The sequence below is a fragment of the Artibeus jamaicensis genome, unplaced genomic scaffold (assembly GCF_021234435.1).
Source record: "Artibeus jamaicensis isolate MK-2021 breed Jamaican fruit bat unplaced genomic scaffold, CSHL_Jam_final contig_60, whole genome shotgun sequence".
NCBI lineage: Eukaryota > Metazoa > Chordata > Mammalia > Chiroptera > Phyllostomidae > Artibeus > Artibeus jamaicensis.
In genome coordinates, this window is record NW_026521900.1 from 9961507 (window position 1) to 9974579 (window position 13073).

At 37.6% G+C, this 13073-nt stretch overlaps 1 protein-coding gene across 3 annotated transcripts in view; it reads left to right on the forward strand.

The window, feature by feature from the left end:
* JADE3 (jade family PHD finger 3) overlaps positions 1–13073 on the forward strand; it is a 148819-nt gene that overhangs the window by 114938 nt on the left and 20808 nt on the right. For 2 of the 3 annotated variants that reach the window (XM_037160410.2, XM_037160393.2), the window contains 3 exons: positions 1975–2165; positions 5114–5325; positions 10174–10341. In XM_037160410.2, the coding sequence (XP_037016305.2) occupies positions 1975–2165; positions 5114–5325; positions 10174–10341 (571 nt within the window). Of the gene's footprint in view, positions 1–1974; positions 2166–5113; positions 5326–5576; positions 5670–10173; positions 10342–13073 lie in introns of all 3 variants that reach the window. The other variant, XM_053670600.1, reaches the window with a different exon arrangement.

Here is a 13073-nt window from a genome sequence, read left to right on the forward strand (position 1 = left end):
GATTCAGCTTGTTTGCCCATTTCATGATGGGTGGTTTACAAGTGCACCAGCCCACGCTGCACTGAGTGTTCAGCAGTTTTTGACCAAAAATGGCATGAGCCCCCCAAGCCCTATCCTCCATATTCACCCAGTCTCTCCCCAAGCTATTTTTTTTTGTTTGTTTTTCTGGATGAAAATCATCCTAAAAGGGAAATGTTTTGCCAGTGTGGAAGAAATGAAACAAAAAACATCAGAAGCACTAAAAGGCATCGAAATTGGTGAATTCAAAAACTGTTTTGAGCAGTGGGAAAAAAGTCTCAATAGGTGTATTGCATCAAATGGAGAGTACTTGGAAGGTGACTGACGTTTAAACATGTAAGAATAAATACATAATTTTTATAAGTAAATTCTGGTTTTGGGGGGCCCCCTTATATTATTTATATGTATTCATATGAGTATATTTATGTTTATGAATACTTCCATTTGTATAGCAGCTCTAGAGTAACAATTTTCAACATTTTTCATCTTGTGACACACATAAACCAATTATTAATATTCTCCAGGCATACCAAAAAAATATATTTTTTGTTGGTCTGACAAAAAATGTTTTTTATTCATTGACACCAGATGGCTATTGTTGTGTTGGCCATTGTAATTTTTTATTTCACAGTCTCAGAAAAAGAGGTTCATGTCTCTGACTAGTCAGGTACTACATGTTTTAAAAATTTTTGTGGCACACCAGTGTGCCGCAGCACACTGACTGAAAATCACTGCTCTAGAGTAAAGAAATTGGCTTTAGAAGCCTTCTAGAGAAACGATTTTCATTATTTTATGATGAGATATATATTTTTTCTCTTTTTTAGATGGCCCACCCTGTTCTTTAAAATTGCCAGGGAATAATAATACAGATTTCCTCTTGGTTATATTTTCCGATGCATAATGCAGTGCCTAAAACATCAGTTGTAGACTAGGTCATTGGTATGAGAAACTTCTACTTCTCCCCTTGCTTGATTTCCTTGCCTTGGGCTCTTAAGTGTCTAAAAAGGTAAGGGGAAATCTGGGTTTTCTCTGGCCTACTGGAGAAGTTGATGGAAGAACAGGAATCTTTCCTCCCATCATGTAGCCCTGGCCCAGACTTACGATTGCTATCATTTATGATTGGGAAATGCCTTAAGTTTGTGTAAGTCTGTGGACTCTTGGCTTTCACTCATCTACATAAATAGTGAAGACAAGAAGAAATACAACAATGATATTTTTATTGAACTTCCTGGGATGACATTGGTTAATAAAATTATATATGTTTCAGGTGTACAGTTTTGTAATGCACCACCTGGAGGATATTATGCTAAGTGAAATAAGCCAGTCAGAGAAGGACAACTACCATATGATTTCACTCGTGGAATCTAATGAACAAAATATAAACAGACTCATAGATACAAAAAACAGACTGACAGCTGCCCAGGGGAAAGGGGTTGCAGGACTGGGTGAAAAAGGTAGAGGGATTAATCACAAAACAAAACAAAAAACCTCATCAGCAGCCAGTGTTCGGAGGACTTAACAAAACTGAATTTGTAGCCCTGGCTGGTGTAGCTCAGTGGATTGAGCACAGGCCTGCAAACCAGAGAATTGCGGTTCAATTCCCAGTCAGGGCACATCCCTGGGTTGCCGGCCAGTTCCCAGCAGGGGACGCACGAGAGGCAACCATACATTGATGTTTCTCTCCCTCTCTCATTCCCTTTCCCTCTAAAGATAAATAAATAAAATATTTTTTAAAAAGTTAATCTTTAAAAAAAAACAAAACTGAATTTGTAGAACCATTTGCTTTCTGGAAAAGGATCTGCCGTACTTCCCAGTTTGCAGAGCAGGACGTTTCCACAGGGTAGAAAGAGCATTCAACTCCACTGTATGGCCTGAGTGTCATTGGGCCCATTCAGTCAGTACCTACAATCTGTCATCTGTTGATTGTTATTTAGTGTCTTTCTTTTGCTTTTCTAGGATTGTAGCTGAGAAGGTAAAGGAAGTTCTATATACCCGGCCCCGGAAGTATATCCAGTCCTCTGTCGCAGAGACCACAGAGCCTGGCTATGTCAACATCAAGGAGCAGGCGGCATCTGTGTGCCGCTATGACCTAGATGACATGGATATCTTCTGGCTCCAGGAACTCAATGAAGACCTTGCAGAAATGGGTAAGTTGTTTTCTCACAAGTAAGTTGTTTCTTGACTCGACATGTGATTTTATTTTTCTTTTAAGTCATCCAACCATTGAACTTGCTTTCATCTTGTGGCTTCCTTTCTTTTCTGGTCTTTTTGTTTATTTCTTTCTTTGATTTATTTTAATAAGGCATATATCAAAATGCATAAATATATTGAAATAGAGCAGTAACATTTAAATTGGACTTTTTCTTCCCTTGTTCATGGTGAATAGCACAGGTCAGGGATAGCATGTAGGTTTCACAACGCTGTTTCCCAGTTCTGAATGTGAGCGATTATAGCTGATTGGATTTCTGGTTGAGAAAAATTCTGAAACTGGTTCCTCACTCAGCCCTGAAAAGCACTCTTGGCTTTCATCAGTGAACAAAGCCAAGGGTAGTGGCACATCCACCATCTTGTTCTAATGGAGAGAAGTTCCAACTTCAGCATTAGACAGCACTACAACTGACAGGTTGGTGTGACCAGGACACCTTATACAGAACTTACAATTTTGCTGCTCAGAATAAGAATGGCATGCTAGGGCAAAAATATCCAAAAGCAGTTGTTAGCTACCTTTATTGAATTCCAGAGTTGCCATGCAATTCTCAAAAATAAAATAAAATGAAGCAAAAAACTTGGGAGTAAGCATAAAAATAATTTTTAAAGAGAATGTGTACTGTACAGTACTATAAAATCCTAGGCTGAAAGGAAACTCACTTTATAATATTTATACAAAACTCTTTATGACCTGTCTTCAGTCTGAGCAGTGTTTAGGTCCAAGTGGTCCTGTGGAACAGTGGGTGGTTTTTAATATGAGATACAGTGAAGGGATACATTTGATTTCATTTTTGTTTGAATCACATTTGTTCATTGTTAGTACAAGAATCAGTGTTGTACTTTTCTCCCCTCCCTTCTCTTTCTTTTAAGGTTGGTATCTGAATGCATGTGAACAAAAAGTTAAAATTGTATTAAATCCAGTTTGGCATAATGGTAGTACTTATTCTGCTAGTAACCAACATTTACTCCTTGCTTCTTGAAACTTTTTGTTTTATGTCTTCTCTTGCTCTGCCCTCTAAGAGGAAGGCAATTCAATTTAGGTTGGGAACCACAAAGATAGGAGAATAAAAGACTGGCAGAGAGGGAAAATCAGTGTGGGGGCATAATCAAGTAGATTGATGGCTTGACATGTGGTGTTTGTGAACCATATAACATCCATATACATTACAGTCATTACATTGCTGCCTTTGACATGACATCACCTTATAACTAGGTCCCTTTGGTATTTTGCAGCTAATTCCTTTTGGATGAGTTTTTAAATTTTTTTTATTTGGAAATAGTTCCATATTTACAGAAAAGTTGCACATTTAATACAGTAACCATATACCCTTCACACAGTTTCAGTTCCCCCTAATGTTAACATCTCACTTTACCATGGTACATTTGTCAAAGCTAAGAAACCAACACAGGTACATTACTATTAACAAAATTCCAGGCTTTATTGGGATTCCATCAGAGTTTTGTTTATTCTTGTTTTTTTACTAATGGCCTTTTTCTGTTCCAGGATTCCATCCAGGATACCACACTGCATTTAGGCATGGATGAGTTTTAAAAGATGATTGCCTTATCTCAAGCATTCCTTTAGGATGAATGATACTGTAGTGAGGTTTCTAAGAGCTTAAAATAAACTTTTAAAAACAACAGTAAATTAAGCGCATTTTTTACTGGGATTAAGGAACTTTAAAAATTGAGCACTTGCTACATACCAGGCACTATACTAAGCAATGTGTAAATATTATCTCATCTCGGCCTCACAAGAAATCAGTGAGTTTGGTATTATCCTATTTTACAGATAAGAAAACTAAGCCCTAAAAAGGATAAATAACATGTCAAAGTTTATATGACCAATATGAGATCAAGCTGGAATTCAAATTCAACTACTTTTATAATCAGACACTAATACTCCTTCATTCCAGAAAAAAAATGTGTGGTTTATAAGTGGAAAAATGAAACATACTGCCTGGGTGGTTTTTTAATTTATAAATAGCTGCAACATGAAAAAGGTAGTTTATGTGTAATTTTATCTTACTTGGGTAAATTTGTTTTGGATTATTCTGAGAATTGATTCTGAATTTACAAGGTGTTTGAAAAAATATACATATATAATGTGATCGTATACATATAAACGTATATGTGTGTATGTATATATATATGAATATGATCCTTCCAAGCAGAAACATATTTAGTTTTTATCAGTATCTACCATGTGAATCTTTATATTGGGCTATTAAATATGAAAGACTAAGAAAAATTAAAAGTACAGAAGGAAAAGAAATCAAGAGGCAAGAAAAGTAACTTCAGAATTTGCAGTTAGACCTATGTAAATGCTGATAAGTTTATTTCATGTTGGAATTTGACACTGAAAAATACTATTGGATTTTTTTAAACATCAAGGTTGAAAAACAAAATATTTTGTATGTATAATTACATGTACAATACCTAGTATTTTCTTTTATGACTTAATACCTTTTTGTATGAAAATGTCCTTGTATAGCCATTAGATGTGCTCATTGAGACTAATTTGCTAAGACTGTATTATTATTTGTATCCACATAGTTATGTTATTCTAATTATTTTATTATACTGTAAGTTGAAGTGTTCAAAATTACAAACCTCACTAAAAGTCCTCCCTCAGTGGGAATAAGAGAAAACACAAAGAGGAGACTGGCTAGGATTTAGACAGAAAATTTAAAGGGTCAGTAATATGTCTTACAAGAAATATGGTGAAATATATTTTTACTTCATGTGTGAAACACTATATAAATATTAGAATAGCTCTAGTAACTGATTCTTTGAAATCTCCTCATCCCTGCACTGGGCTCACAGTAGGTAATTCGGGAATGACAGCTGACCGATGGGTTGATTGATTGTTTGTATTTCTGTGCAGGTTGTGAGCCAGTTGATGAGAATCTTATGGAAAAGACAGTAGAAGTTCTGGAACGCCAATGCCATGAAAATATGAACCATGCTATTGAGACAGAGGAAGGGCTAGGTATAGAGTATGATGAAGATGTGATCTGTGATGTGTGCCGGTCTCCAGACAGTGAAGAAGGGAATGATATGGTATTCTGTGATAAGTGTAACATCTGTGTGCATCAGGTTAGTGAGAGTGGAGACTGTCACCTCCCCATGTTCAGGCTTGCTGAAGCTCAGTGATGATCTCCAGCATCCATATCAGGGTAACAACTTGCATTTAAGGGGGAAAATAAAGATTTGGCCTGGCTATTCTTCAGTATTCCTTTAGAAACAATACTTAGGATCCCAAGGTGACTTACAACATTTGCCCAAGAGAGCTAAACCCAGGTCTTTATTGTCACTTCATCCCCAGACCATTGAAATTGCCTTGTTAGATACTTTTACAGTTCCCTGGGGAGTCTTGCTGCCTGCATGGGAGTCTCCTCTGCCTCAAATCCATCAGGTTACACCCATGGTCAGTAACCTTGGTGAGTTTACATTTCGTATAGCTGGAAATCCAGACTTCTTATCCTTGCACCCAGAGCCCTCCCCAATCTCCCAAATATGGTATTCCCAGGAAGCTAGGTCCACCCCACTTTTAAAGGTCATAAAATCTTAGGACTGTGAAGTTATTCCCACTCCTCAAATTTGTAGGTAATATCAGAAGTAGGAAATGACTTTACCCAAGCTCTGTCATTCTTTCTACCACACTGCCTTTTTAATTAATGATTATGATGATGATATCAATATTCTATTCAGTTTTTCCTTTTCTTCCCTCACAAGCCCTTTGCTACAGTGAAATAAGGTGACTCAAGGGAGCACCGTATTCCTGTCACTGTGCTGTCTCCATGTTTTGGGTACTCCCCCACAATTTAAAGTGCCTTCCACTTTCAGCTGTCAAAAAATCTATATCCAAGATCTATTCCAAGATCTAGTTCAAATCTGTTCTTGAACTTTCTTACCCTAAGTGATTTTTCACTCTTCTGAACTTGTGTGGTTCATTAATTTATCTAGCAAATAGGTACGCAGTCCCATCCATGTACCAGGACTGTTCTGCATACTGAAGACACAAGAAGTAATGAAGAGGTGGACGTGGTCTTTGCCCCCGGGGAGACCAGAGTCTGGTGTAGGAACTACAAGGAAAATGCCCATTTAGCACAGTATGCCAAGTGTTTTTGTACGTAGAAGTCTGTGCTGCTGTGGAAGTGCATGGGAGGGATGGGTGTCAGGGAGCACTTCCAGGCGGTGGCATGCAAGCTGAATCTTAATGGCCAGAAGGAAATGCCAGATAAAACAGCAGCACATGTTCAGGCAGAGAAGAGATGTCTTTAGATGAGTTAGAGTGGGCAAAGCATGTTTGAGGCAGCTATGAGCAGTTCAGAACTGTGGAGTGTGGTGGATGGAGCAGGAAAGGCATGGAGAGTGAGGGTAGATAGGGATACAAGGTACACATGTGAAGGGCCTTCTCTCACAAACTAAACTTCAGTTTTGTCCTGTCAACACTGAAGGATAGGATTTGTGTTTTAGATGATTCTGTCTACAAAATGACTAAAATGATTACATAACAGGCGATAGAGAAAAATCAGGGCTGAAGAGTTTATTTTAATTACCTGGGTCACCTAACCTAACCTTCTGTGTTAGAAGGTACTCAAAATTATTCTGTGACCAATTGTGTCTTTTTCTTCATTTTACTTGTGTTTTGAAAGTCTGAATTTCAAATATTTATCTTCACTTTACCAGTTACTATTCTTTATATTACACCCTAAGATAGAAAATCTTTACCATAAAAGTATGAACTTAAATATGTTACCATACAGGTCCATAGTCCCTTCTCTGTGGTGCCAAATTTTTAAAACTCTGAAAAACTGCATATTTTTGCCTAAGTTTGGCATCAAAACAGATTTGGTGGCAATAGTAGAAGTCCCCCCTTTTAAGGCTATTTATAGTCTTTATCCCATTTTGTATAGTCACATATTTTTAGAGAAATGTTACTGTATTTGATTACATGGTACTGCCCCTGGTCCCATTGGGGAGTTAGTTAATAAACCATGTATGTACTATATTACTTTCCTAAGATCTGAACAATCCTGAATTTTCTGATTTTCTCACCTTAGGGTTTTCAGATAAATTGATTATGGATCTATAGTATGCTTGAAGGGGATAATTAAAAAGTTACCTGTATATAGTTTCTGTATTTGTACCTCATAGTTGGGACAAAATATTAAGGAATTATTTTCAGGTTTTTGACTAACAAAATGAAATGTGGCATAATAATTCTCTTCAAGAGTATTTTATTGTTTTGAAAACATATCCAGTAATGACTATAAATGATGCCCTTTCATCACATAGATAAGGTGGCAGTAACATCTGATCAGGCATTACAGAATGTAAGCTGGTATGTATTAATGCTGGATGCTGTGCCATGTAAAGTTTCATATAAAAAAGATTCTTCCAAAGGGAAGATACTTGAGTTCTAAAGAGCTACTTAGGTTAGAGTGCCCTCTGTTGACTGAAAAGTGACTTAAAATGATTTGGAAGATTTAGTTTACTCCTTAACAGAATCAACAACATGTTGATGATATTTGTATATAGTAAACATTTTTCTTCTTTACTGCCATCATATTATGTCAAATGTTTGTTCTTCTGTACCTATCACATACTTATGGTCAGTACTTTAAAAGAGAAGTTTACATCAATAGACTTCAGATTTTAACAGTGAACTTAAAACTTTTTCATTAAAAAATATGAAAATTTAAATCATTCCGAGTCCTTTTATATGTTCCATTGTCTGATCCTTACTCCAGGTATTCAACACTCAAACCGATACCCAAATCAATTTGACTGAAGATATATGTTCATTGTTTTTATGCCTGTCATGTATATAATGTTTGGCACTGAGTTTATGACCCTGAAATTATATGCAAAACATATGTTCATGCAGGCGTGCAATTTTCTCTGGAGAGTCCACAGTCTTCATCATTTGTGGTCTAGAAAAAGTTGAGAACCACTGCTATTAAATAAGAGCTTCTGTGATCTTATGACCATGAGTAAGTCTGTACAAGACTTAGTAAGTGATTTTCTACCCTAGGAAATAAAGGGTATTCCTAGAACCAGCCATTGGTTTTTCTTCTGCTGGTCTGTAACAGGCTCTGCTTAAGGAAGGGAGCTTGCTTTTATTTCCTAACAATCTTTCTGGACTTCAGGGGGGGGAGTAGCTTTGAAAGTTAAGAACCCTAGAAAACAATGCCCTGCTGTGGTGAGAGCAGCCTGATTGGAGTCCAACTTCAGTTCTTGAGCTAAATTACGGTTTGCATAGAGAACATTCCAGATAAATTGATGATAAAGGACCTACCTCCAGTGACCTTAAAATATCACTGAGAATATGAAACACAACTGCTGAAGTAGAGAAGACTATGCGATGCAGGCTCTGTACCTGGTGAGGAAAACTATGCTGAGTAGAGGGCAGGGATCAAGAAGTGGAGCAGACACCAGGAGTTAACAGTGATCCTGAGAAGCGAAGTAAAGAGCAGCAGACTTTAGATCAAGAGCCAACAAATGTTTTCTTGAAGGGCCAGATAGTAAATATTTTAGACTTTGAGGTCCACATGTAGTCCCTGTTACATATTTTTCAAAATTTCTTTAAAAATATGGAAAACTGTTCTCAGCTTGGTGGCCTAGAGTAGTTTGCCAACTCTGGTTTAAGTGGGGATGGTGGTAATAGCAGAAGGAATTTCTAAAGGGGTTGTTGCTGTGCAATGATATGAAAGCATTATTTTTGTAAGAATATGGCAGACAAATAGAGGAAGGATTTAAGGTGTGAAGAGGGAGGAAGAGAATTTGGAAATAAATCAATCTAGGCATGACGTGATGAGGACTTGGATGGAGCAATTATGATTGGGATGGGGAGGAAGGTCAGAATCCAGAGGTTACTCTGTACTGAGGTCTAGCAAGATCCAGGAACAGTAGATGAAGGAAAGTGAATAATATGAGTCTAGGAATTTGGATCTGGAAGCTAGGAAGCATGGTAGTGATAGGGATAAGAGTTTGGAAAAAGTGTCAATTTGGGGTGGCAGGGGATGACATGATGGTAACTGTTGTAACTTGAATCTGAGCTGTGGGTGAACCTTCTGGGTCAGGCACAGATTTTGAAGCTGCCATGGTGAATCAGTCACTGTTGGAAGGTGTGCCAGACAACATGGGAAGCCAGGTGGCCCTCAGGTTTGGTCTCCTAATGGTGAGAGTAGAGCAGTTAGTGGGGAACGAAGGACAAAATTAGAAGTAGTGAAAGGGAAATCTAGAATGTCCAAACTAATCTCCCTCCTCCCCCCAGTAATTCATCTATTTATTAGTCCAACTTCATTCCTTAAAGGATTTAAAGCAGCTTCCAGAACTCATTACAGAGTATTGTGATTAGTCTAATAGTATATTCAACTCAGGATTCTTTTTCTTCAACCCCAGGAAGTAATTGCTACAATTTGCAGAGTGTTTATGCACTAGGCGCTGTTATGTTTTTTAAACATCAGCTCATTTGCTCCTCAGAAGTTTCATTCTATTTATTTTAATACCTTTTTCTTGATCACAGTATTGCTTGACATGTAGTTGTTCAATAACTAATAATTATTCATAACTAAGTATATGAATAACTATGTCATTGACAAAACTTTAGAAAATGGAGACAAAAAAAGACCCCATGGAATTCCCAAACTCAGATAATAGTTGGGCTGACCTTTGCATGTATTTCCTTCTAGTCTTATTCTATTGTCCTTAAAGTCAGTTCTCATTGACAAGACATGCTGACCTTAGAACAGATGCTAGAAGTTGCTTTTTTTTCCCCTGAGAGTTTAAAAATTATTAAATCCTGGATATGAGTTTATTTGGCCTTATTTGCCTCTTTTTCCTAAAAAAGGGAGGGCACTTTTGACTGTATCGGAGAGCAGACATAGACCCTGGTGAGAAGGTGCTAACCATTCTCCTGTCTCCTCCTGTCTCCAGGCCTGCTATGGCATCCTCAAGGTCCCAGAAGGCAGCTGGTTGTGTCGTCCCTGTGTTGTGGGCGCTCATCCACAATGTATGTTATGTCCAAAGAAAGGTGGAGCCATGAAGTCCACCAAGGCAGGGACTAAATGGGCTCATGTCAGCTGTGCCCTGTGGATTCCAGAGGTAAGAACTCATCTAGGTCTGTAAGGTCATTTGCTCCAGAGTGCATCTGTTTTCCACAACATTCAGACTGACAGGCTTCTTGGAGACATTTCATGCCTGCCCATGCTTCCAAGGTGATAATGCTTCTACTTGAGCTACCTCATATCCTTCTTGGATGCAGGTAATCATGTAAGCCCATGATGATTAATTTATAAGTGGTACTACCAATGGTATTGGATAAATATGTATGAGAAGAGAGGCACAAAAGGCCAGGGTATGAACAGGTTTATTTAAGGTAAAACTTACCTTAAAATACCAAACCTTAAGTGTAGGGTTTCATGAATTTTTACACATGTGCATCTGTAACCATAACCCACTTCCCAGGCCCTCTCTATGTCCCTATTACCCCAAAATTATTTCTCTTACTATATTAGTTTTGTCTGTTTTCACACTTCATATAAGTAGAATTATATAGTATGCTCTTTTTTTCTGTCTGGCTAACGCTGTGTTGTCATATGTATCAACATTCATTCCTTTCTGTTACTTAGTACTATTTCATTGTATGGTTATACCATGATTTTTTTATCCATTCTCCTTTTATGGACATTTGAGTTGTTTCCAGTTTTAAGCTATCACAAATAAAGTGAGCAAGAGCTGTTCTCACAATTGTGATGGGTACCATTGGGTTTTTGAAAAATTTTTTCAAAGCTTGGACTCAACATCTGTTTAAGATCTTTAGTCAAACTCCATGCCTCATTATTTAATCTGGTTTTTCAATGTCTGATCTTTTCTGATGGGTTACATGCATACAAAGTCAATTAAAAGGGGCTTCTAGACATAACTTCTCCTTACTTCTTATGGGTGCTCTCTTTTTAACCTGTTTGAACATCCCACTCATATCCTCTTTCTCAAACCTTTATCCAGGCCAACAAATTTGTCAGGCAGTTTATCTGTAGGACAAGATAGACTGCAGAATTCAGTTCATGGGGTAGCTAATGATACTATAGCAATGATTCATCCTCCTTTAAAACTTCCCTGGCTTTATTCTTTTTAAGTATATTTTATTGATTATGCTATTACAGTTCTCCCATTTTTTCCTTCCCTTTATCCCCCTCCACCTGGAATCCCTATTCCCTCCAGCATTCCCGCCCTTAGTTCATGTCCCTGGGTCATACATATAAGTTATTTGGCTTCTCCATTTCCTATTCTTAACTATCCCCTTCTCTATTTTGTACCTATCATTTTATGCTTCTTATTCCCTGTACCTTTTCCCCCATTCTCCCCCTCCCCATCTCTGCAGATAACCCTCCATGTGATCTCCATTTCTGTGATTCTGTTCCTATTCTAATTGTTTGCTTAGTTTGTTTTTAGATTCAGTTGCTGATACTTGTGTTTGTTGTCATTTTAATGTTCATAGTTTTGATCATCTTTTTCCTTTTCTAATGAAAAATTATGTCTTTATTGTGATCCCATGGTCCAAATAACAGGTTTTTCTAATCATAGTTATCTACAACTATTATATGTTTTCCCACTCAATTAAACTTTTCTTACAGAAAAAAAGTTTTATTTCATTAAAGTAGTCATCTTATTTTTCTTACACAAGTCCCTTTAACATTTCTTGTAATAAGGTCTTGGTGAGGATGAACTCCTTAAACTTGATCTTATCTGGGAAGTACTTTATCTGCCTTCCATTCTAAATGATAGCTTCGCTGGATAGAGTCATCTTGGATGTAGGTCCTTGCTTTTTATGACTTTCATGAATACTTCTTTCAGCCCCTTTTTGCCTGCGAGGTTTCTTTTGAGAAATCAACTGATAGTCTTACAAGCGCCCCTTTTTAGGTAACTGCCTCCTTTTCTCTTGCTGCTTTTAAGATTCTCTCATTATCTTTAATCTTTTGCAATTTAATTATGATGTGTCTTGGTGTGTTCCTTTTTGGGTTCAACTTGTTTGGATTGTCTGAGCTTCCTGGACTTACATGTCTATTTCCTTCACCAAATTGGGGAAGTTTTCTTTCATTATTTGTTCAAATAAGTCTTCAGTTTCTTGTTCTTCTCCTTCTGGTACCACTATGACTTGAATGTTGAAATGTTTAAAGTTGTCCCAGAGGTTCCTAAGCCTTTCCTCATTTTTTTTGAGTTGTGTTCTGGTTGAGTGTTTATTTCTTTCTTTTGATCTAAATTGTTTATTTGAGTCCCAGCTTCCTTCCCTTTACTGTTGATTCCTGTATGTTTTTCTTTATTTCACTTTGTATAGCCTTTACTTCTTTCTTTATTTTGTGGCCATACTCCATCATTTCTATGAGCATCCTGATTACTAGTGTTTTGAACTCTGTGCCTGATAGATTGGCTATCTCCTCATCACTTAATTCTTTTTCTGGAGCTTTAATATATTCTTTCATTTGGGCCATATTTCTTTGTTTCAGTGCACCTATTATGTTATAAGGGGCAGAGCCTTAGGTATTTGCCAGAGTGGGGCAACCCACTCTACTGCATTATGGCTGTATGTGGGGGGAGGGCTCAGAGAGAGAACAGTGCCACTTGCTTGGTTCTTGCTCTGCTTTCAGTCACTTCCCCCACTTCCCATAAGCAATTGTGCCTTTCTAGGTGCTTCCTTGGTGCTGATTCCCAGGTAGGTGGGCTTGTGTACATTCTAGGACCCTGGGGCCTCTCCAATGGATTCTGTCATGAGACTGACAGTTTCTACTTCTGCTGAAACCCCCACAGGTCTTTACAGTAAGTTGTGAGGCTTTATT